We start from the raw sequence: 22,958 nt of genomic DNA on the forward strand, positions 1-22,958 counted from the left end.
CAAAACTTTCATGAGATAAACATAACATATGGAACATAAAACTTCAATCATTACGCTTGAATGAGTTTCAATATAAACTAAGACTTGTTTACTGTCCTTCCAACTCTAACTGAAAAAGAGGAATAAAGAATGAAAAAGCTTCAGTATGAACCCTCCCTTAAGATCAAGACAAAGAAGCAATGTGCAAAGCCAAGGAGTTTTTTGCAAGAAATAAAGAAACCATGGAAAATAGCTTCCACATTCATAAACTTCTGTGTTTTCTATGGCTATTTTGTATTTTAGAGAGAAAAAGTGCTAGATGCATCCTCAAACTGCACCATCGATAAGTAAAAAGGTTTTCAAGTTAATAAAAGGAAAATGGCAACCAAGTTATTGTAAAGCATTGACACAGATCATACAAAAGTTATTGTAAGACATCAACATGAGTTTTTGACATCCATGCAATTCAAATATAACCATACCGATCAAGAGCCATATTTCTGGTTTGCCCAGAACCCAAGCTGAGTGCAACAAGCCATCTATCAATGACTGTAGTTCCTTCTGAATATAAATTCACATCAATTACATGCATCTTTATCATCGCATTGGAGCTGCTAAATATTCTTGATAATTGAAACTTTCTCCATTTCTTTTCAGAAAATGGATTCCTCAAAATAGAAGATGATGGGTCAATGCTTATAGAAAAATTCCGCCTTGGATTAGAATGTCCTTCTTCCCACGTTGATATGGATACCTAGAAGAAATGCAATTTCACTCTGGCTCAATAGAATCATGAAAATGTTCCAGACAAGAGTCCTCTCATATGGTAGAAATTACAAGTAAGACATATTAAGTATACAGGTGTTTTGTATGAACAATTTTCTAACAATAGTAGATGATAATGAGTTCAATAATAGAGATAAGCCATCCACATATATAAATAGACACATGCACATGCACCAAGAATCATAATTACTTCTTGACTAGCCATGTAATTAGTACTTGTTAGAATATGTATTATATATATGTAGTTGGTATTTAATGTAGGTGTTAGTAGCTGTACATATGAGTTGCTGACGAAGAAGCTAACAAATTAACAGATAGCTAACTAAATCTAACAGAAAATCTAAAGGAGTTAACAGTGAAATGCAAATATAATGTAAAAGCACTTATACATAAAGTTCCCATCTCTAATATATGGTATGGATAAGATAGACTATGGAGCATAATAAACGTGTGAGACTTCCAACTCACTTAAAACCAACAACTTTCACCTTTAACTATTAGTCCCTTTCACACATTGTAACCTCACCCCACTGGAAGCCTTTTCTCCTACATTTTCCCCATAGACAGTGCCAATTTTTGGGATCTTCGAGGGAACCATCAGCGAGATCTTGACTAAAGAGCCAGGAACCAACCTCACAAGGCACCAAGACACCACTCTATACCCAAAACCTTAATACATGGGTATGTGGGTCTTTCTCCATGTATATTTGCTCATCTTCCTCCTTTTCACCTCCCAAATCACATTTGAACACTCAAGTGAGTTCCTTCCTCACATTGTAAGTTTCATAAAAAACCAAATCCATTTCCCCCCAAAGAGCATTAGATTTTCACCACATCAAATCACCAGAATTTCTTGCTTGAATTTGTCACAACCTAATCTAGCATGCATGGCTCATTCACATCCCATAAACCTCAACTCAACCAAATACCTCCAAACAAATATTTCCCCACATTCCATGTGAACATTTAATTCCCCAAGTTCTATCCCGAATCCCAAAGAAAATCTAACTTCAACCTGTTAAATCCCATTTGTTCTGCCTTGCTGCATGAAGAATAGAACAGTACTAAATTTACCTGTAAAACTGACTTCAGAAACAGGAGTGCTCTAGATCCATGCTTCATAAATATGTCAATAATATGCCTTATTCTGTTTGATCCAAGGTCAGGTCCATCCTTCAAGCAATCAAATGATAAAGGCATCCGAATAATGGTAGAATCAGCTAATGACCACAAGTCAGTCTGCTCAATGAGCATTGGACTAAATTGATCACAAAATCGTTGAGTCAGATCATTACCTGCAACCTCAAGAGTAAACAACTTTATGTTCTACAATTGTATAGGAATTTGGCTATTAGATTTCAAAATTAAATAAGAGAATACTTATGAACTTTTATTTTATAAAAAAATACTCCACATAAGGGAGAAGTACAAAAGTAACACTACGAAAATGCATATTAAAATAAACTTAAATCAAGGATACTGATACCAAAAGGCTTTCCAATCTTGAAGCATAGCCAATAGGGTACCTCTCATAAGTAACCATTAACTAACCACCATGAAAAGGATCAAAGAATATTACTCAAAAAACAAAAGTTTTGGAAATTGCTTTACAATTTAGGAACAATTAACCTTTGCACGACTAACCATGACAATAACCAGCTACTCACTAACCACTGTTTGAACATTATTAACCAAGTCAGGGATTATTCAATTCCAAAAGAAAAAAATAATTTAACAAAGATTTTTGCAAGACAAATAAAGTATAAACTTTGAGGGCTTCAATGAACTTGACGGACGGGTAAAGAGAACAGAAAATATTTCAATGAACTATTGCCATTAGTCTTGCATTTTCTCTTCTCTGACTTGGCTCTGTTATTGGGAAAATGATACTTATACGACTTTTTAACATTTTGGTATAAAAGCACATGATACAAGTTGTGTGCTCTACAATTCTCCAGTCAAACAGTCCCTACCATCTGACATAGTAAACAATGTCTGCAAGAGATCAACCTAGAGTACTCACAGTACACTTCCATAAAGTTATCAGTAGTAGAAAAGTGAAAGATAGTAAATGGGTCTGAAATGGAAAACGTTAGAAACTATTTAATTATTTTGCATTAACTCAGATGATTAGCGCACAGTATACCTATCAAAGAAAACATCTTTGCTGATGGGGCATTTGCCAAAGGTGTACCAAGTACCAAGCCACGAGGATCAAACATATAAAAGAAGCCACCAGACATGACTGAGAGAAGATCACAGATGGAATAGCAGCTAACCAATCCCAAACCATAGTTAATTGTGTTGCCACGCAATCTCCATGGAGGACGGAGCTGGAGATTACTAAATTCCTCTCGACTCAAGCAAGCACCTTCGAAGATTACTACAAGGGCAGGCCCTTGGAATTCACCTGTATAAAGAAATCATACCATGTTAACTGCAATTTAGAAAAGTAATCCAAAACAGCTAAACACAGTATGGTCATCTCACACTCAACAGACATTATCTATGGGTATTCCATAAGTTAAGCTAGCCAACATTGGCATCCAATGATATTTGGAAACATTGTAAGAAAATAAGTCCCTGTGCACACATCTAATTCTGGAGTCTGAGGATAGTCAGGATAAGCAGCCTCTAACAATCTAACCCACTGAGCAGGGAAGTTGTTTCTAGGACTCGAACTTGTTGCCACAATGTCACAATGCAGTAACCTAACTGCTTGATGAGAAGGGAAAATTCACCTAGAGCTCTAGAAGAACATCCAAACATGATACATCAATCGAGAAATATCCTCCTATTCAATGGACCAAGTCTTTGGTAGTCCTTTATAAAAATTTATGGTTCAAGTAGGTTGACTCACTAGGCATGGTGGGCTGGAAGGGCAGCAGCCCATTATCTCTCCACCATAGAAAACCAAAATTATTGACTACTCTTGTTAGCCAGTGTATCATTCCTCCTCACATGACCTCCTCGACTAAAATAACAGTCATTTTGTTGAAACTGTTAGATGTTAAGATGTGTGTTTCTGGAACAACGATCAAAGTTCTTCATGTTGTTGGCATTATACGGACTCTCTGATGATGTTTCTCATGTCCGTGATCAGATTTTGGGTTCTCCTGTCATACCCAACTTTACTTCTACTTGTTCTGCTCTTTTGCGTATACCGAGCAAACCCGTCACTGAGACATCTCCTCGTACTGATGATTCCTCTGTTATGGCTGCTCAACGTGATGATCGAAGTCGGTCTCGCAAGCCAAGTAAAGGACGTCCAAAATGTGACCATTGTGGCAAGTTAGGCCACAAGATTGATAGATGTTATGCTCTCCATGGACGTCCTCCTCGACCTGTAGCAGTGGCAAATTCTGATCCCCCTCCCCGATCACCGTCTGCAGACCATCCTACTTCATCTAATATCGTAGACAAACCTGCAATCTTTAACGAATTTCTCAGATGGTATGAGGATCATCAGCACTCTGGTTCCACTACATCTGCATCTGTTGCCCGTACAGGTACACCTTTTGTTGGTCTAACTCACTCCCTTGGACCTTGGGTCCTTGACTCAGGCGCCACCGATCATATCACTGGTAACAAGTCCTTGTTTTCTTCCTTGTCATGTCCGGCTAATTTACCCTCGGTAACAATGGCTGATGGGTCTAGAGTCTCATCTCATGGTATTGGTACTGTTAATATTTTTCCATCCATATCCATTGATCATGTACTTTATGTCCCTGGGTCTCCCTTCAATTTATTGTCCATTAGTCGTTTAACTCGTACTCTTAATTGTGTTATTTCCTTTACTAAAGATTCTGTTTGGTTGCAGGACCGGAGTTCGAAACACATGATTGGCACAGGATGTGAGTCTCATGGCCTTTATCATCTCCGCCCTTCTCCACATGTTGGCGTAGTCATGGAGTCACCATCCCTTCTTCATGCTCAGTTCGGTCATCCTAGTCTTGCCAAACTACAACAACTTGTCCCGAGGTTGTCCACATTATCAAGTTTGTCGTGTGAGTCTTGTCAGTTAGGGAAGCATACTCGTAGTTCCTTTCCTCGTAGTGTCTCACAACGGGCGTCGTCCCCCTTTTCATTGGTTCATTCTGACATTTGGGGACCTAGTCGTGTTAAGTCCATTTTAGGTTTTCAGTATTTTGTTACCTTTATTGATGACTATTCCAGATGTACTTGGTTGTTTTTAATGAAGAATCGTTCTGAGTTGTTTTCTATTTTTCAATCTTTTTTCAATGAAATAAAAACACAGTTTGGGGTGTCTATTCGAAATTTACGTAGTGATAATGGCCGTGAATACCTTTCTCAACCGTTTAAACAGTTTATGGCTTCTCATGGCATTCTTCACCAAACCTCATGTGCTTATACCCCTCAACAAAATGGGGTGGCTGAGCGTAAGAATAGACACCTTATTGAAACAACTCGTACACTTCTTATTCATGGTCAAGTACCCTCACGTTTTTGGGGTGATGCAGTTCTCACAGCATGTTATCTTATCAACCGCATGCCATCTTCCGTCCTAGATAACAAAATCCCTCATTCTATCTTATTTCCTCAAGACCCTCTGCATCCATTACCTCTTCGAGTTTTTGGGTCTACATGTTTTGTTCATGATTTTAGTCCTGGTCTTGATAAGTTATCTCCTAGGTCTCACAAATGTGTCTTCTTAGGATTTCCACGGTCACAAAAGGGCTATAAGTGTTTTTCCCCTTCCCTCAATCGTCATTTTATCTCTACTGATGTCACTTTTGATGAGTCTTCTTTTTACTTTTCACATCTATCTTCTAGTTCTGTACATCTCCCTGTTACTGTTGATATTCCTCTTATCTGTGATCCTCCTGGTGATGCTCCACCCATTTTGTCTTCTCCTTCTTTAGACTCTCATTCACCACAGGATCATCCTTCACCTCCACCCCTTCAGGTTTATAGTCGCCGTAATTGTCTCCCTCATGACTCACTTCCGGTGCCGCCTCATGTGTCTCCTCCGGCTCCAGCAACTGAGTCTGACTTGCCTATTGCCCTCCGTAAAGGTATACGCTCTACCCGTAACCCTTCCCCCCATTATACTGTTCTTAATTACCACAGATTATCTCCATCTTTTTATACTTGTCTCTCATCCATTTCTTCTGTGTCAATTCCCAAATCTATGGGTGATGCCTTAACTCATCCTGGTTGGCGTCAAGCTATGATGGATGAATTAAGTGCTTTACAGGAAAGTGGAACTTGGGAGCTTGTCCAATTACCATCTGTAAAGTCTGTTGTTGGTTGCAGGTGGGTGTATGCTATCAAGGTTGGTCCTGATGGCACAATTGATCGTTTGAAAGCTCGACTGGTTGCCAAAGGCTACACACAGATTTTTGGTTTGGATTATGGTGATACTTTTTCTCCAGTGGCAAAAATGACCTCTGTTCGCCTTTTCATTGCCATGGCCGCTCTTCGACAATGGCCTCTTTACCAACTTGATGTCAAAAATGCTTTTCTCAATGGTGATTTGCAGGAAGAAATTTATATGGAGCAACCGCCTGGCTTTGTTGCTCAGGGGGAGTCATCTGGATTGGTATGTCGTCTTCGCAAATCCTTGTATGGCCTAAAACAGTCTCCTCGGGCCTGGTTTGGTAAATTCAGTTGTGTTGTTCAACAATTTGGTATGTCTCGCAGTGAAGCGGATCATTCAGTGTTCTATCACCACTCGAGTGCTGGATGTATCTATTTAATAGTGTATGTCGATGATATTGTTCTCACAGGAAGCGACTATCTTGGCATCTCTCAGATGAAACAACACCTTTGTCATCATTTTCAAACCAAAGATCTTGGCAAACTCCGGTACTTTTTGGGTATTGAAGTAGCACAATCCAATGATGGTATTGTCATATCTCAGAGGAAGTATGCGTTAGACATCTTGGAGGAAACAGGGTTAATGAACTGTAAATCTGTTGAGACACCTATGGACCCTAACATCAAACTCCTACCAAATCAGGGGGAGCCTTTCTCAGATCCTGAACGGTACAGAAGACTAGTTGGTAAATTAAACTATCTTACTGTTACGCGTCCTGACATTTCCTTCGCAGTTAGTGTGGTGAGTCAATTTCTAAACTCCCCATGTGAAGACCATTGGGATGCAGTTGTTCGTATACTGAAGTATATTAAAAGATCACCTGGAAAAGGTTTGCTATATGGCCCTAACAACGATACAAAGATCGTTTGCTATTCAGATGCTGATTGGGCCGGTTCCCCTTCTAATAGGAGGTCTACTTCTGGATATTGTGTCTCTATTGGTAGCAACTTGATATCTTGGAAAAGTAAGAAGCAAAGTGTTGTGGCAAGGTCGAGTGCAGAAGCAGAATATAGAGCTATGGCATCAGCTACTTGCGAGTTTGTGTGGCTTAAACAATTGCTTAGTGAATTGAAATTTGGAGATGTCACTCACATGATACTTATATGTGATAATCAAGCTGCTCTCCATATTAGCTCTAATCATGTCTTCCATGAGAGAACCAAACACATTGAAGTTGATTGTCATTTCATTCGAGAAAAAATCATATCCGGAGATATCAAGACTGAGTTTATTAACTCAAGCAACCAGTTGGCAGACATATTCACTAAGTCCTTACGAGGACCTAGAATTGATTATCTTTGTAACAAGCTTGGAACATATGATTTATATGCTCCAGCTTGAGGAGGAGTGTTAGATGTTAAGATGTGTGTTTCTGTTATTGGGCTTAGTCTATTCTGTATTAAGGGCATTGGCCCATATCTTACAATATAAATAAACTACCCTATGTGTAGTCTAAACACATAAGGGATATTTTCTCCCAATCTTCTTTATTTCTCATAGAAACAAATGACTATACATTACCTAAACAAAAATATCCAAATTTTCTAAAACATATCTAAAAATTACCTAAATTGTGCTGCAGCAGGAATTGGCGAGGATGTTCCCTCTTATCATAAACCAGGTGTAATCTCTTGGCTTGGCAGCAATCTGCCAACTCAAGAAGGTCAAACAACAAAAACTCATTGTTTCCATACAGCGCCAAAAGTTCATTTACTTTATTGTAGTCCATGCAGGGCAGATCTTTAGTCAAATCATCACTGACTAAAGAAAGGCATCGAACTGACTGTACACCAAGCTTGTCAGCCAAATCATTGCCTATAACTGGATGCACAAAATGTCTACCAATAAGGGAGCTGTTTTCCAGCCAAGGTGCATCATTATATACAAGATCTCCTGCTTGCATCAAAACTCCAAAATCATTAGGAATCAACAAGGGACTATCAAAAGTCTCAAAAAGTGACTTCTCCAAGCAACACTCTACTATGGCTTCAAGGACACAATGGACAAAATTTAACTGATCTGTAGACAGAGGAACCCCGTGCACATCATTCTGCAACCTTTGTAATACTTGAAGATAGTCTGAAATACCAAAACTCAATCTAACTCCCAGCTTTATCAACAAATCTTTATACTCTGATATTTCAGATGGAACAACATACAAATAAGGTGTAAATTTTACAGGTGAATCAAATGCCAGTGCATTTTGTGATACAAAATCATCACCAATCCAAACCCATGAAGCACCATCCAACCCTGCTTTCAGGTTATTGATATCCTCAGTATTAATAAATTCCTGCAATTTTGAGTAAAGGTAAGGTATTTCCTTTTGCAACTGAGCTTCAAAACTGGGATCCAGCAGTGAATTTATCTTAAGCTGCTGATAGGATTTAGATAGCTCAACTAACTGCCTTGTTAAAACCCCAACATTTGGGCAATCCATCCACCCAAGTTTAGTTTGTAGATATGTAGTGTCACATTCACCATCTAAAATAAACATTGAGGAAGATACCATCCACATCTGTGATTTAGGCCTCACACTAGTAGGGGGTGCAACAACTTGGTTATTGGATTTTAACCATGGAAGTCCCATAACAGCTGGATTAGAAATTACTGGACACCAAGAGATTAGCTTCAATTCAGACCAAAATTCTTCTTCTACCATATCAAATGCTGAGCTGCTACAAAATAAATCAATATCAGTCAGGTAGGTCTCTTCTTTAGGGAAACCATCATATACAAAAGCATCATCCGTTATGCTGCTACTTTCCAGAGCCACACCACCTTGTTGATCATCATTCTTACTTCCAACTTTATTTGAGAGCTTATAGGCTAATGTATCTAAAAGATGCAGTAACTCTCCACCATGTTTGGAGGCATCAATGTTCCCAGAATCATGCAAGAGGCTAACTGACCTAGCACAATCAAGCAAGCCAGTAAATCCTAGAGTTGTCCTAAGTCCAAGGCAAACTAAAGCATCCAAAATTTCGGGATCAAAGAATTTGTCAGAAGGAAAGAAAGCATTTCCATGAAGCATCTTTTTAAGGTGAGGAACCCGAGGATCATAAAGCCTGCAATAACATTCTAGTCAGCAATCCAAATGTCAGTTTTTATATAAGTAAAACACTTAATCAAGAAGCTTAACTATTCAAGGATAAAACATCAGTACAAGAAAGCTGCAGCTGAAAATTCAGTGTTTATTTACATAAATTACTTGAAACAATTTACAGATGCTTTGATGTCTAATTACAATTATATCAAGTAACTATCCATAACTTGTTTTGATCTTTTTCCTTCTACACCAATCTCTATCAAAGGTCTTAGCCAGTATTTTAGTTTAAACTCAAATCTATCACCACCTCAACCATCTGAAAATCCAGTGTCCAGTACTTCCCTCACATCAAATTTTGGTGCAACACCCTCTATGTCTACTAGTGTTAGTTCATCTTCTTCTGAATTAGTATCTCCTATTGCACCTTTACTTAATACTCATCCTATGCAAACTCAACCTAAATCTGGTATTTTTCAAAACAGAGTTCATCCATCCTTGTTATGTCATTCTAATCCTACCAGTGTCAAACAAGCTCTTAAAGATGAAATTGGCTGGTTGCATTACTACAAGAATATGATGCTCTAATGAAACAAAAGACTTGGGATCTGATACCCTTAGCCTCTAATAGAAGGGTTGTTGGTTGTAACTGGGTTTTCCAAGCATGGAAAATGCAGATGGCTCAATAAATAAGTATAAAGCTCATCTTGCAGCAAAAGGTTTTCATCAAGTCCATGGTTTTTAATTTTCATGAAACCTATTCTCCAAAACTAAAACCTGTTACAATCAGAATTATTCTTATTATTGCTCTCTCTCATGGGTGGAAATTGCTTCAACTTGATGTCAATAATGCCTTTTTGAATGGTTATTTTGTTAAAACAATTTACGTGCAACAACCACATGGTTTTAAAGCAAGTGATAAATCTCTTGTTTGTATGTTGAATAAAGCACTCTATAAATTAAAACAAGCCTCGAAAATTTGGTTCAATCATTTACAAACTACTCTTCATCAGTTTGGTTTTGTTAATAGCACTAGAGATACCTCTCTTCATCTACAAATGGAATCAGATGTTGTCTACTTTTTGGTTTATGTTGATAATACAATCATAACTGGAAGCTCTGTTATTCTCATTCAGAATATTACAGCCAGACTTCTGCAATTTTTTCCTTGAAACTTGGTCAACTGAACTATTTTCTTGGCCTTCAGAACAAATATTTATCTGATTATTCTATTCTCATGACACAGACAAAGTATATAAGATACTAGTTTCATAAAACACATATGCTTGAATCTCATTCAATTTCAGACCCTATGATCTTCAATTGCAAGTTGTCTAAACATGGTGCTGATCTTTTTTCAAATCTTACTTCATATCATTCAGTGGTTGGTACTTTGCAATATGTCAATCTTACTTGGCAAGAAATTAGTTTTGTTGTAAACAATGTTTGCTAGTTATGGCTAACCTACTTGATTCTCATTCGGCTATAGTTAAACGCATTCTAAGGTACCTTAAAGGAACATTGTTTCATAAATTACACCTTCAATCTTTATCACTGGGACATTCTATATCTTTGAAAGCCTTTTGTGATGCCAATTGGGCATTAGGTATTGATGATAGAAGATATGTCAGGAGCAACAACTTTTCTTGGTTCTAATTTGATATCCTGGCAGTCTCACAAGCCGCAAGTTATTGTTCATTCCAATACTAAAGCAAAATATAGAAGTTTAGCACAAACTTCTGATGAGCTATCATGGATTACTACGTTGCTTATTGAACTGCAATTTCCTTTTACTACAACTCCTTTTTGTGACAGTCAAGGTGTTGTCTGTTCTCATAATCCAGTTTTTCATAATCAAACTAAGCACATGGAGATGATGTTTTCTTTGTCAGAGAGAAGGTTATGGCCAAGCAACTATTATTTATCATATTCCAGCTCTTGATCAATAGGTGAATGTTCTAACCAAGCCTCTGTCTTCAACTCGTTTTGTGTTTCTTAGGAGCAAAGCAAGTCAGTTTGTATAGTTTGTGGATGTATTAATAGTAAGTTTTCTTTGTACAGCTATAGGTTTATTTGTAAGCTACTTTGTACGGCTTTTAGTTCTTATATAGCTGTTAGTAAGCAGTGCCTATAAATACATCTTGTACTCATACCTTCAGATGTGAAAATACATAATAAAAATTCATTTCGTGTTCAGTTCTCTTTCTCTCTTTTCACTCACAGTTCAGTTAACCAAAGAAAAATTTATTCTTGACCATTTAGAAGAAAAATCACAGAAAATGCATGCACCTTAGAATACAATAAAGGAAGATAACTTATTGATAGATATTGTAATTTTATTTTAAAAAATAGGATATTACCTTGATGGTTGTTGCCAAGATCCATCGGCTGCCTGAACAAATTGGGCACACGAGAATGAAGACTTGAGAGAGAGATCCTCTTCAACCAAATGCTGCACGTCATGCAGAATGGCCAAAACAACTTCTTGCCTTGAAACGAACTCTGACATGTGATTGAAAATGTAATCCTTGTAAAATTCCACTTTAGTTGGTTCTTTCATTCCTAAATACCTTTTCATAATGACTCGCTCTGTTTCTGATTCAGTTCTTAAGAAATTATCATTTAAGAGATCTTCACAAACACCAGTAGGACCAAGCCATTTAATAGGACTACTCAAACTAACTAGTTTTCTGCTTTTGTAAGACTCAAATATTGGAAGGTGTTTGATGATTTCAATATGCATGTCATCAATTTGCTCTTCGGAGAACCATTTTGTTTGGAGAATAAAACTTCTTAGTTCATGAAGCTCCCCTTCAGATACATCTGTAAAGATCCCCTCAATCTTATGTGGTTCCAAAGCAATAGCCAGAAACACATTTAGTACACCTCTTGCTGTTGCTGACTGCACAAAGCAGTCCAATTTAGGGTGATCCAATAACAGATCATGTCTCAAGAATAAACATCCAACCTTCACTAACAAAGAAGACATCTTCTCACTCCATCCATCATTTCTTATCACATTCAACTTTTGTGCTAACTGCATCAGGCAGTCATCCCCAACTGGCAATATAGGCCACTTAGAAAACATGATAAGATCATCACAATATGATTTCAGATAGTTCCACAGTAGTTGCAACCACTCTACACTTGGTTGGCCATGAATACCAGGAGTCCAACTTACTTGCCGAGCATGTTGCCACTCTACAGGAAGTAACTTCACAAGAAGTTTCTCAAGCAACTGGCATGACAGGAAAGAAATGTTTGTTCCATCCGTTTCGGCAATGTAACAAAGTTTTCTATGAACTTCTTCAGGAATAGCACAATCTACAAGTTGATGAGGAATATAATCTTTCAGAAGGCCGTATTCATCACCACGTGCAATGTAAACTCTTTCTCCAGCTCCCTTCATATCAATTGATGTAAAGGAACCATCTGCAACTGGTAACAAAGGCAAGCCGCATAGGGCATCAAACTGCAAGGATTTTTGCAAGTCATGTAAGCAATATTCAAGAGTCAATATCATTGCATCCCTGTCTTTGAATTCGCGCTTCCTTCTGATTAAAAGGGTCCTTAACAGCTTAGGAGTCATAAAATGCAATGATGGACAGATTTCCATAAACCTTTCAGAAAGTGACTGTGGAAGAGTAATGACAGGTAGAGAAGCCCCAGACAACGCTTTTACAAGCTCAGCTGCCTTGGGGAAAGTAAAATCAGGAAATATAGCATGTTTGGTTGAAGTCCACTGTCCTCCTCTAGCTTCTGTATATAATACACGGAGATTAAACTGAGCAACAAATTGATAGAGTTTCCGCACTGCTGATGCCCAAGGTTCTAACCCTAATGTTGTTGGCCATAACGAGAAGAACAAATTGCAAGGGCCGATCTCTGATGCTATTTTCTCAAGCAAACGACCATATGCAGGGGCAACAACATTTTCAAGGAGGAAAATATTCCACTCTGAGCGTTTTCTTCCACCTCCAGCCATATCAGAACCAAACCAGATATCCCTGCGATTTGATGACAATTCAAAGTATGCATTCACATGAGCAGGAAGACCAGTACTGATTGGTAAAGGTAAAAAGCAGAATGCACGACCTTCAAAATTCTCCAACTGATGATTAGGCAAACTAACACTTTGAAACAGATCAGGAGAAACCGTGCAATCATTCTCCCCCTTTGAACTTTCAACCATGTCAATTTCAACCTTGACAGAATTCAAATATGCAGCAACACATGCCCATGGAACAAAATTGTAATAGCTACTATTGGCTGTTTCAGATCTTTTCTTTTGAGCATTCCCATCACCTAAACATTCTGTGGTTATCCAATAGTGTGAAGTACGAGATGATGTGCTTTGTTCAGTAATTATGATCTTCTGGCATTTATAAGGCAAATCTCTGCCAATGGATAGGCTTAGATTCTTCAGAAACTGAACTCTATTCATTCCAACACGTCTACTTTCCTTGAAGAAATTGAACACATCCTGGGCTTCAGCAGATCCAGTTTCAGGCTCACCTATACAGGTTCTGCATACACGGTGCAGCAGGTGCATTTCATTCATTGTTCCTTCCTTCACAAAAATAGAGATAGATTTCACATTGCGCAGGAAAAGTAATGTTTCAGAAACAACCTCAGAAAAAGAAGTAAAAAGAGATCTGACATCTTCAGGTGTATAAATTTCCTTTTTGATTTGGCTCCGAGAGGCAACACCTGCACTTCTAAGAGGGAATCGAAATAATGTACCAGGAAAAGGATGTTGCAAATCACAGCCAAAATGTAGCATTGGGGAAAATTGGTCAGGAAATTGCTCCAAAATCTTTCGTCCCACAAATTTAATTCGTAAACCAGGGTGCGAAGGAGAAATCCCAGGCAAATTACTGGCATGGGGATCAAACATTACAATATTTTCTCCCGAAACAAACATAGGGATGTCAGTAAAGTGATAGACACAATTAAATCCTAGTCCAAATCTCCCAATTGCAAAAGCCTTCTCAAGTTTACTTTCTTGACCAATACGTGATATTGCATAAAGATCTTGGGGGCTAAAAACTGAGTCATTGAAACAGTATAGAGCAGGACCTTGCCAATCAGCCATTTCAGGAGAAAGAATAGAAGAAGTCCCATAGTGAGAATTATCCAAAAGAAATATTACTTCAGAAGCTCCAGCATCTTCTGCATTTTGTACCAGCTCAAATAGGGTCCCAGGTCCATCCGCATACATTTCAAGTATGTGCTTGAGCCTTGTAGTCAAAGCCTCATGCTGTCCAAAAGCCTCAGCAGCTCCAGACAGGCCAAAATTCATTGAATCTGAGCTCTCTGCCAGCAACATCCGACGAAGAGAGCAAACTCCAAGCTTTTCTGCTACATCATTAGAAATGTTTCCATGCACAAATTTTTGTACTGTTTTCTTTGCATTCCAAGCCACATTTGGAGGACTGCCAAATGAGCCATTGGAATCATCTGAGCCAAGCAACCAGGGGGCATCATTATAAACCAAGTCACTAGCAAGAAATAGTCTACCTGACACATCTGGCAGATAGAGCTGGACTTTTTGTTCATAATGGTAAACTTCAGCTAAATGATGCACTATTAGTGTGACGGCCCTTATCTCCTGTGTGTCAAGAGGAGATGATCCCTTTCTAACTGCCATCCTATGAAGAATATTAGCATAATCAGCAGGTTGCAAGAATTCACGAATACCAAGTTCAAGAAATAATTTTTTGAAAACTGCCAAATCAATTGGGATAACACGAATATATGGAGCCAAATGAAGAGGACCATCTAGGACAACTTCCTCAGAAGTTGCAAATCCATCCCCCACCCAAATCCATCGACATCCTTCAAGAACAGCTTTTACAATCTCAATCTCATCTGAAGACATCATTCCAGTCAGTATTGAATATATTCTCGGCATTGACAGAGCTAATTCCTGCCTAAGAACTTGATCAGACACAATCTCATTATTTTTCCCAAGCTCCAGTAACTGTGCAGCAATTACACCTCCTCCAGGTGGGGACATCCATCCTAGACCATACAATAAAGCTGTGGAAGAGCATTCGACGTCCAATATCCGCATGCTAGCTGAGACAAGCCACAAATCACTTAGTGGCCTTACAAGTTTTGGAGGAGCAACCATTGATGAGACAACTGGCCATGGTAATGACTGAAAAGGGGTAGTGACTAGAACTGGGCACCAAGAAATCAGCCTTAGGTCAATCCAGAATTTTTCAAGATCAGATTTTGTGTTGCTAGACCTAAAAGCAGTTGTTGCTCGTGATAATATTCTGTTAACTGCTCCTTTATTATCAACAACTTGATCAGGAAGCCACTTTAGTGCATTAACTTCAAGGTAAGAGAAAAGCACTTTCCCTCTTAAGTATGCCTTTTGTTGATCCTCATGCATCAAACGCTCGATGCATCGAGCACATTCTAAAACAGTATCTGGAGACACAGAAGTTCTAAGTCCCAAGCCTCGTAGAATATTAAGTATTTCAGATTCTCGAAAAGCACCAGCAGGGAAATTATCTGAGTCTTCTAGTAATGCATATAGTTCTTCATTACAAGGATCATACAAAACTAAAGGACACTTAAGACCACCAGTGAGTGTCGGTATGAATTTCAAATTTTTCAATGAGTCCCTAATATATGCATCTTCAAGGGACAAAAGAGCCAAATTTTGTAGAACCGATAACATTATGCTATCCCGAACATCAGCTTGCAACTCGCTAACTCTATTAAAAACATGTTGCATGTAAAACTGTGCTTTACCCATTCTCTCGACTCCAAAACATCTCGACAAAATATCCTCTTCAACTTTCGAGGATTTGACCATGAACTCAATGCCAACGAGAATAATGTCCGGCACATCTAATGGTGGTAAGTACTTTCGAGGATTTTCTAAAGCAGAAAATTGGAAATCTTCAGCAGACTCTCTTCCGTAGACTCTAAATATAGGTAATCTCTTGCAAAACCTTATGCTAAATTCATCCATAGAGGGTCCAACATACCATTTAGGATCAAGAAGAAATCTCCGGAGTTCATTTCTCTCTTCAGTTGCTAGACTATCAAGTGAAGCATGCATAACTTCAGGACTTGAAACTGCATTAAATATTGATTCCAAAACACCTGTTGCATTGTCATCACATACATAACTAGATATATCTGGATGCTCAATTACATAATTTGGATTCAATATATGACATCCAACTTTCACAAGGATACCCTGTAACATATCAGAGATTTTGCTTCCATTGATCATTTTCAATTGTCTAGAAGGTCTTAACAGATGCCCTGATGTGGAAGGCAAAATTGGCCAATCACTAAATAGTGGTAATATTTCAGTGTGCTTTCCAAGGTATTGCCAGAATAGCAGAAACCATGATGATGTTGGCTTTTGACAAGAGTCAGGGTTCCAGAACACTTTACTTTTATATTTCCAGTCACCTGGCATAAATGCAGGGAATAGCTGGGCAAAATGGTGAATACTAAAAAGAATGACATTGGTTTTTGAGGACATCGCAATAGCAGAGAGTCTGCTTAATATATTGGGAGGAATGTTCTGATCAATTACTCTATCAGAAACCAGTTGCATAAGCTTGTATTCTAATTCATCACAAATGAAATAAGAAACTTCTTTTGATGCTTCTGAAAATGATGCAAAATTGCCATTAGCCAAAGGAAGTAAAGGAAGATCATAAGCCTCTTTTCCAACATCATCATCAACCAAGTCCTCTAGGCAATATTCGAGCAATAGAAACCTGTACTGTCTGCTCAAATAATTAAGTCTACCATTTTCCCTAAGAAATTGCCGTACTGTACCAGGTGTAACCACCTTGCTTGAGCTATACTGTAAAAGCAAGTCAAACAATGAACTAGGTATATGCACAACTGGCATTCCCAGCTTCATCAAAGCCAAACCAAGGTCCTCACTTCTGGAGAATTTTTCATCATGAAGAAAGGCTTCACTTGGTGATACCCAACTTCCTCCATTGACATCTGAATACATAACTGTAGCATGACCAATATTTTTGTATATTTGTTCAACCAATATATTCCATGGCTCTTCAAAAGTGCCAGTAGGCCACAAAGAATAGTAAAGGTCTGTTGGGCCCAACAATTCTTTAATACCAAGTAGCATATGCATAAAAGTAGGAGCAACAAGATCTTCCAGAAGAAGCCTATTCCAGGTAGAACGAACTTTTCCACTTCTATCCATGTCATCCCCATACCAGATGCCACGACGATTTGATGAGACCTCAAAGAATCCATTGACTTGTACACTAAGGCCAGTTCTAACAGGTAGTGGAAGAAAACAGAAAGCCTGACCAGTCCTAAGAATATTGTTCTGTAAAAAAACACATACAGCAATAAGAGGAATGGACAATGTATATAAACAAAGAGCTCCAAAAAAGCAAGTGAAAACTTTAGTGTATACTGCATTTGTTCTTCTATGAAAAGGGTCAAAAGTTGTGTCAACTTTCCTATAATAAGTTAGATGCAAGAGAAGAAGGGTAACTAGGGAGAGCTCTTCCCGGTGTCATCTTGAAAAGCTGGACGACCAATCACCTTTTCACTTCTCTGATTTGAATGTATGAAAGCATTAGTATATTATTCAATTAAAAATGGCTCAATCAATTTAATGAATTTACTTTTGTTCCATTTTATTTTCCTTTTTATCTTTCTATTAATTTTTTTATGTATGATTAAGACATAAAAGGGTCTTTAACCAAAATGTTATTTTATTGTGTCTTCTATCCTATATTAAAGGGTTTCAAATCTATCCCAAAAGGATTGAGATACAAATTAAAAGGAAGAAACATTTTTTCTCTTCCCCTGGTAGTTCAAACCACAAAAACCAATCTCTCCTTTCAGAGAATGTTTAGTTGTCTCTCATTCTCAGTTGCACTTTCAAAATACCTCTTGGTAAATATTAATATGTATATGATTTAAAATAGTTGACCAAGCCATGTTGATATCAGAAAATAAATCTATTCACTTCATTTCTGTTAGAATCTGTTTTATTAGCTGTATTATTTCTGTTAGGGTTTGTGTTTTATTGTTTCCTTATTTAGGAGATTATAATTACAGTATATGATGGGGATATCCCTGAATCATAGGGATATGGTTGTATAGGAGCTATTATTATACTTCCTAAAATAGCTTTCTAGCCTTGTATGTATAGATTGTATTCTCAGCATAAAAAATGAATTATTCTACCCTAAATTATAACAATTTCAGTCCGTAAGAAGGTTAGTAGAGAAAAGTTGTGTAGAGAGATCCAAAGCTTGTTAAGAGGCACAGGAATGAAGTATCTCATGTAACTGGAAACAACTAACAAAAAATCTTGAAAAAGATCTCCATTTTGTACCAAAAGCAAATCATAACACTATCAGTAGAACAGTAGGTAGCATTGTATATGAAGTCAAATAAGATAGTTTCAAAGATTGGAATGCACCATCACTCCGACATATATACCTAGAAGGCATTGTTATAGTCTACATTTCCTGTAAAAGATTCAAGTTCTATGATCAATAAACTCCTACTTTCTAAATGAAATTGTGCATGTGATATCTTTTCATAGGTAACTTTATCACTTTGATCATATTCTTATTTACACTGGGACACCTATAAAATAAAAGCAAGTTCCAATGGACGTATCATACATCATGGAAAACATAACATATCATAATAAATTCACCATGATGGCTATTTGTTGTAAGCAATAAACTAAAAATAAATCTAGAACCACAAAAGCAATCAAGAATTTAAACAATAAACATACCACGAAGATGCAGTATCCTACAAGAACAAAGGGAAAGAAAGGAAAGCAAAGGACCAAAAAACATACAAAGTTGTAACACATCAAGTATAGAGCTCTAATCCACTTGATATCCTATTAAAGATACATCACTGATCTAAATGCCAAATCTTGAACACAAACAAGAAACAGCCTCATTGCATTTTTCTCTGAAACAACCACCCCATTGATCTCCCAAAACATCTGACCAGAGGAGTAAACTCTTTTCAAACTCATTGGACGAGCCCAATTATACTTCAAACAGAGTTACATGCTTTACTTTCAATCATCAATTGGAGTCAAAATTAATTGGAGGGCTGGATGAACCAAAATGTTCGTAAATGGTCCACGCCTTTCAACTGTGTTCACATCCACACTAAGATGACAGTTAATAATGGGGCAGAACCAAAAGCAAATCCAAATTTATAATAACAAGAATTCAATGTGTATGCACGGGAGAGAGAGAGAGAGAGAAGAGGTTGGGGCAACAGCAAAAGGATAAGATATTGAAAATTACATTCGATAAATTTTCAGAAATGCATGCCGCAATTGATGCCCATGGCAGCAAGTGAATGTCATAATCTTTTGATGCAGTAGTAGAAAAAGAGCCAATCCTACTAGATGCTGCGGCCATGGTTTGCACCACATAAAATCTCTCGGTTTGCCTCTTAGCTTCATCACCACTTATTCTCTCACTTACAAAGTCCAACTGAAATGCATCCATTTCAGCTGTAGTATTTAAATGCTTAGACAATCTGACCAGTGCCTGTCGATGCCAAACTGTATCATCAGATACTGAACTGACAGAACATGAATGAATTTTCTTAGGTTCAGATTCTCCAACATCCCACAAATACATTTCAATGCACAGCACACTCTTAAGAAACAGAAGTGCCAAAACTCCTTCTTCGAAGAGTTGAACAAACATGGAGGAAATGTCTTCTGGTGAATATGCTTGCCTTGAGAGCTTACTTCTGACTGCCTGGTCTGCATTTCTCAAAGGAAAACGGAACAGTGTTCCAGAAAAAGGACTTTGCATGTCACAACCAAAAGCACAATATGGGGAAAACTGGTCCCTGTAAAAGGAGAGGGCAGATGAGCCAGTGAAATCAATCCGCTTCCCGGGATTTGCTGCAGAAACTCTTGGAAGATAAGCACCCTGAGGATCAAACAATACAACATATTTGCCGCTCACAAAAGAGGGAAGATCTGTCAAATGGTACACTGAGTTGAAGCCAACCCTAAAATGTATATGCAGAACAAAATGACAACAAGAATTAGAGAAATGCAAAGAACCCAAACATCAGGTTAATATGACTTTTTTTCCAAAAAAAAAATGATAGACGGAGAAAGGGAAATTGGCAACTGGCAGCGTTGGTTACTGAACAAAATGACAATTTTGAAAGAGTAATGGTATAAAAACACTCCTATAAATCAAGCACCTCATTACCACCTATCCCGTCTCTCTATCTCTATCTTCCTATCATACCTACACTTCTCTCTTTTTACTCTCTTTCTCTCTAGATGTGAATTACCATTTAAGTGTCCTAGGACAACTTTCCTTTTCTTTTTAAAAATGAGTGCAACCATATATATAGGTACACTAAATGACAAACACTAAAATGAAGAACATCCCCCTTTCAGTTTATGAATAAAAATCATTATGGCATTCTCACACGTCAATCTCATTATCAGAGCCTTTACATTGCAGTACAGAAAGTCCAGCTTCAGTTCCGACAGTTCACTCGCACATGAAAGGGAAAAGATCAACAAAAACAAACCTTCGCACTACATTTTTACATTCTCACAAAACACATAAAATACTAAAAGCATTCATACTCTCCATAACTCTATTCATCAATCGTCAACGACCACACATCACTTATCTCACCATAATGTCCGGTTACAACTACAACAAAAAATTTAACAAACGTACTATATTTTTGAAGCTGTCACAGAGCACGCATAAGCTAGAAAAAACAATCAAAATTCACAATTATACAACTCCTTCGTCAATCATCTAGAACAAAACACATATCACTTCTCTCACCATATTTTCCAGTTAAAACTGCAACAACAAAAACTTTACACCAAAACCAGTGCGCTACATTTTTTAACTTCTCACAAACACGCATAAAATACCAAAACCACTTATAAAAAAATAGAACATAACAACACAATTCCGTTGTCAACGACCACACATCACTTCTCGCTATATTCCAGCAACAACTACAATTACTTCACACCTAAATCCTTGGATTGAACCAAACATCAACACAAAACAAATAAACAACATCAATCAACATAATCACAGTTCAATTGAACAATTTGGATAAGACCGCGGCGAAAAAAGAAAGTACCCGAAGCGACCGGTCTTGGAGGCCTGTCCATGCTTGGCGCTTCCGCCGATCTTGGAGATGCTGACGAAATCGTCCTCGGTGAAAACGGCGTTGTTGTAGGCCAGCAGAGCGGGTCCCTGCCACTGAGCAAGAGAGTTCGTGAGCAGCGAGTCGCCGCGGTGGGTGCGGCGATCGAGGCAGAGCGAGACGGTGGTGGCGCCGGCGTCGTCTGCATTCTGTACGAGCTCCTTGAGGACCGTGGTTCCCTCCGGATAGTTCAGCAGAACCTCGCGGATGCGGCGAGTGAGATCAACCGTCTGCCCGAAATCTTCTAGAAAGATCGATTCCGGAGCCATTGTTCTACGGCGCTCGATTGCGCATACGAAGACTATGGTATTCCGATGATGCGATAGGTTTTAATTTTGATTCAGTTTCATCGTCCAAGTAAAAAGAATAACAGAAAGAGAAAGAGAAAAGAGAAAAAGAGAAAAGGAGAGAAGAACTTTCTTTTATTCTGGTGATTTTGTTGTCAGAAGAATTTCGCGGTTGTTTTCGAGTTGTTGGGTTCTCTCTTTCAAGAGACTTGAGGGGGTAGCTTTTATTTTATTGACGGTGATGTTTGCTTGCGTGTCATTACGTTTTCAACTTTTGGAACTGGTCTTCATTTCTAGACAATGACGATAGAGCTACTGGAAAATTCATGTGGTAGCACTCAGACCTAAACCTCCTTGTGTCACAACGCTTGTGACAGATATTTTTTTTTTTATTTTAATTATGTTTTATTCACTCCTTATTTTGAATTGGAATGTACATTTTTGGTGTGAGAGAAAGTCTTTTTTTTTCATTTTTCTTCGTTTAGGATTGATATAAACTTAATTGAAAATATCATATTTTTCTCATTTCCTTCTCTATGTTAAATATAATAATGAATACTTTCTTTAGGTTAAATAGTAAGGTATTTAAAAAGATTGAGAGATATTTATTTTTTTGGTTTCATAAATCTAATCCCATATATCTAGTTAAAAGGGTATTCACATTAAGATATGCATGATTTTTGTTCTATAATATTGAATTAATAAAGTCCTTGATTTTTGTTGATCTTATACTGAAGTTTTAGAGTTTTGGATTGTTGGAGTTGTTATTACTTATTAGTGGAACATATCCTCTCCCAATCAAATTTGTGGAAGGGCATGGTTATATTGGCTTCTTTTTATCATCATTAGCTCTTGTGACTAGAGGTTCTTATAAAAAAAATATACTCTACAATTGGTAAATGAATATCAAACATTTTTAACTTGTCTACAAGATCTTAAAATCTACACGGAGGAAATCCTTTTGTAAAAAATATTTGTTATCTCAAGTTCTATAAGAAGACATATGTATTTATTAAACCTTAGACCATTCAACCTTCTAGAAACAAAGTTTACCACAAGCAAATATATTTGCAAACACGGATATTTTAGTTAAAAGATGTACATTGGGTCATACATTGATGGGTATGTGTTACTGAATGTAAATTTTTATGAAGGTTTAATTAATCAACTAACTATTTGTGATCTATGATAGAGTTCATTGTCAATTGATGGTCATCATACCAAAATAGTGTACAGTTGTATGGTTTTGTACCCTGCACAGAGGATGAAACCTGACTTGAAATATATGTTACAAATG

The 22,958-nt window shown here is 37.6% G+C and overlaps 1 protein-coding gene across 5 annotated transcripts in view; it reads right to left on the reverse strand.

Moving 5' to 3' along the window:
* Positions 1 to 21,870, reverse strand: part of LOC108335345 (uncharacterized) — a 28,751-nt gene extending 6,881 nt beyond the window's left edge. For 2 of the 5 annotated variants that reach the window (XM_017571345.2, XM_017571344.2), the window contains exons 1-7: positions 21,309 to 21,870; positions 19,466 to 20,189; positions 11,513 to 17,496; positions 7,673 to 9,174; positions 2,912 to 3,175; positions 1,840 to 2,060; positions 462 to 733 (exon numbers count right to left, since the gene is read on the reverse strand). In XM_017571345.2, the coding sequence (XP_017426834.1) occupies positions 462 to 733; positions 1,840 to 2,060; positions 2,912 to 3,175; positions 7,673 to 9,174; positions 11,513 to 17,496; positions 19,466 to 20,189; positions 21,309 to 21,643 (9,302 nt within the window). In that variant the 5' untranslated portion in view covers positions 21,644 to 21,870. Of the gene's footprint in view, positions 1 to 461; positions 734 to 1,839; positions 2,061 to 2,911; positions 3,176 to 7,672; positions 9,175 to 11,512; positions 17,497 to 18,999; positions 19,433 to 19,465; positions 20,190 to 21,308 lie in introns of those variants that run through there. The other 3 variants (XM_052869042.1, XM_052869041.1, XM_017571346.2) reach the window with 3 other exon arrangements.
* Between the last annotated feature and the right edge of the window lie 1,088 nt (positions 21,871 to 22,958).

This window comes from Vigna angularis, chromosome 10 (assembly GCF_016808095.1).
Source record: "Vigna angularis cultivar LongXiaoDou No.4 chromosome 10, ASM1680809v1, whole genome shotgun sequence".
NCBI lineage: Eukaryota > Viridiplantae > Streptophyta > Magnoliopsida > Fabales > Fabaceae > Vigna > Vigna angularis.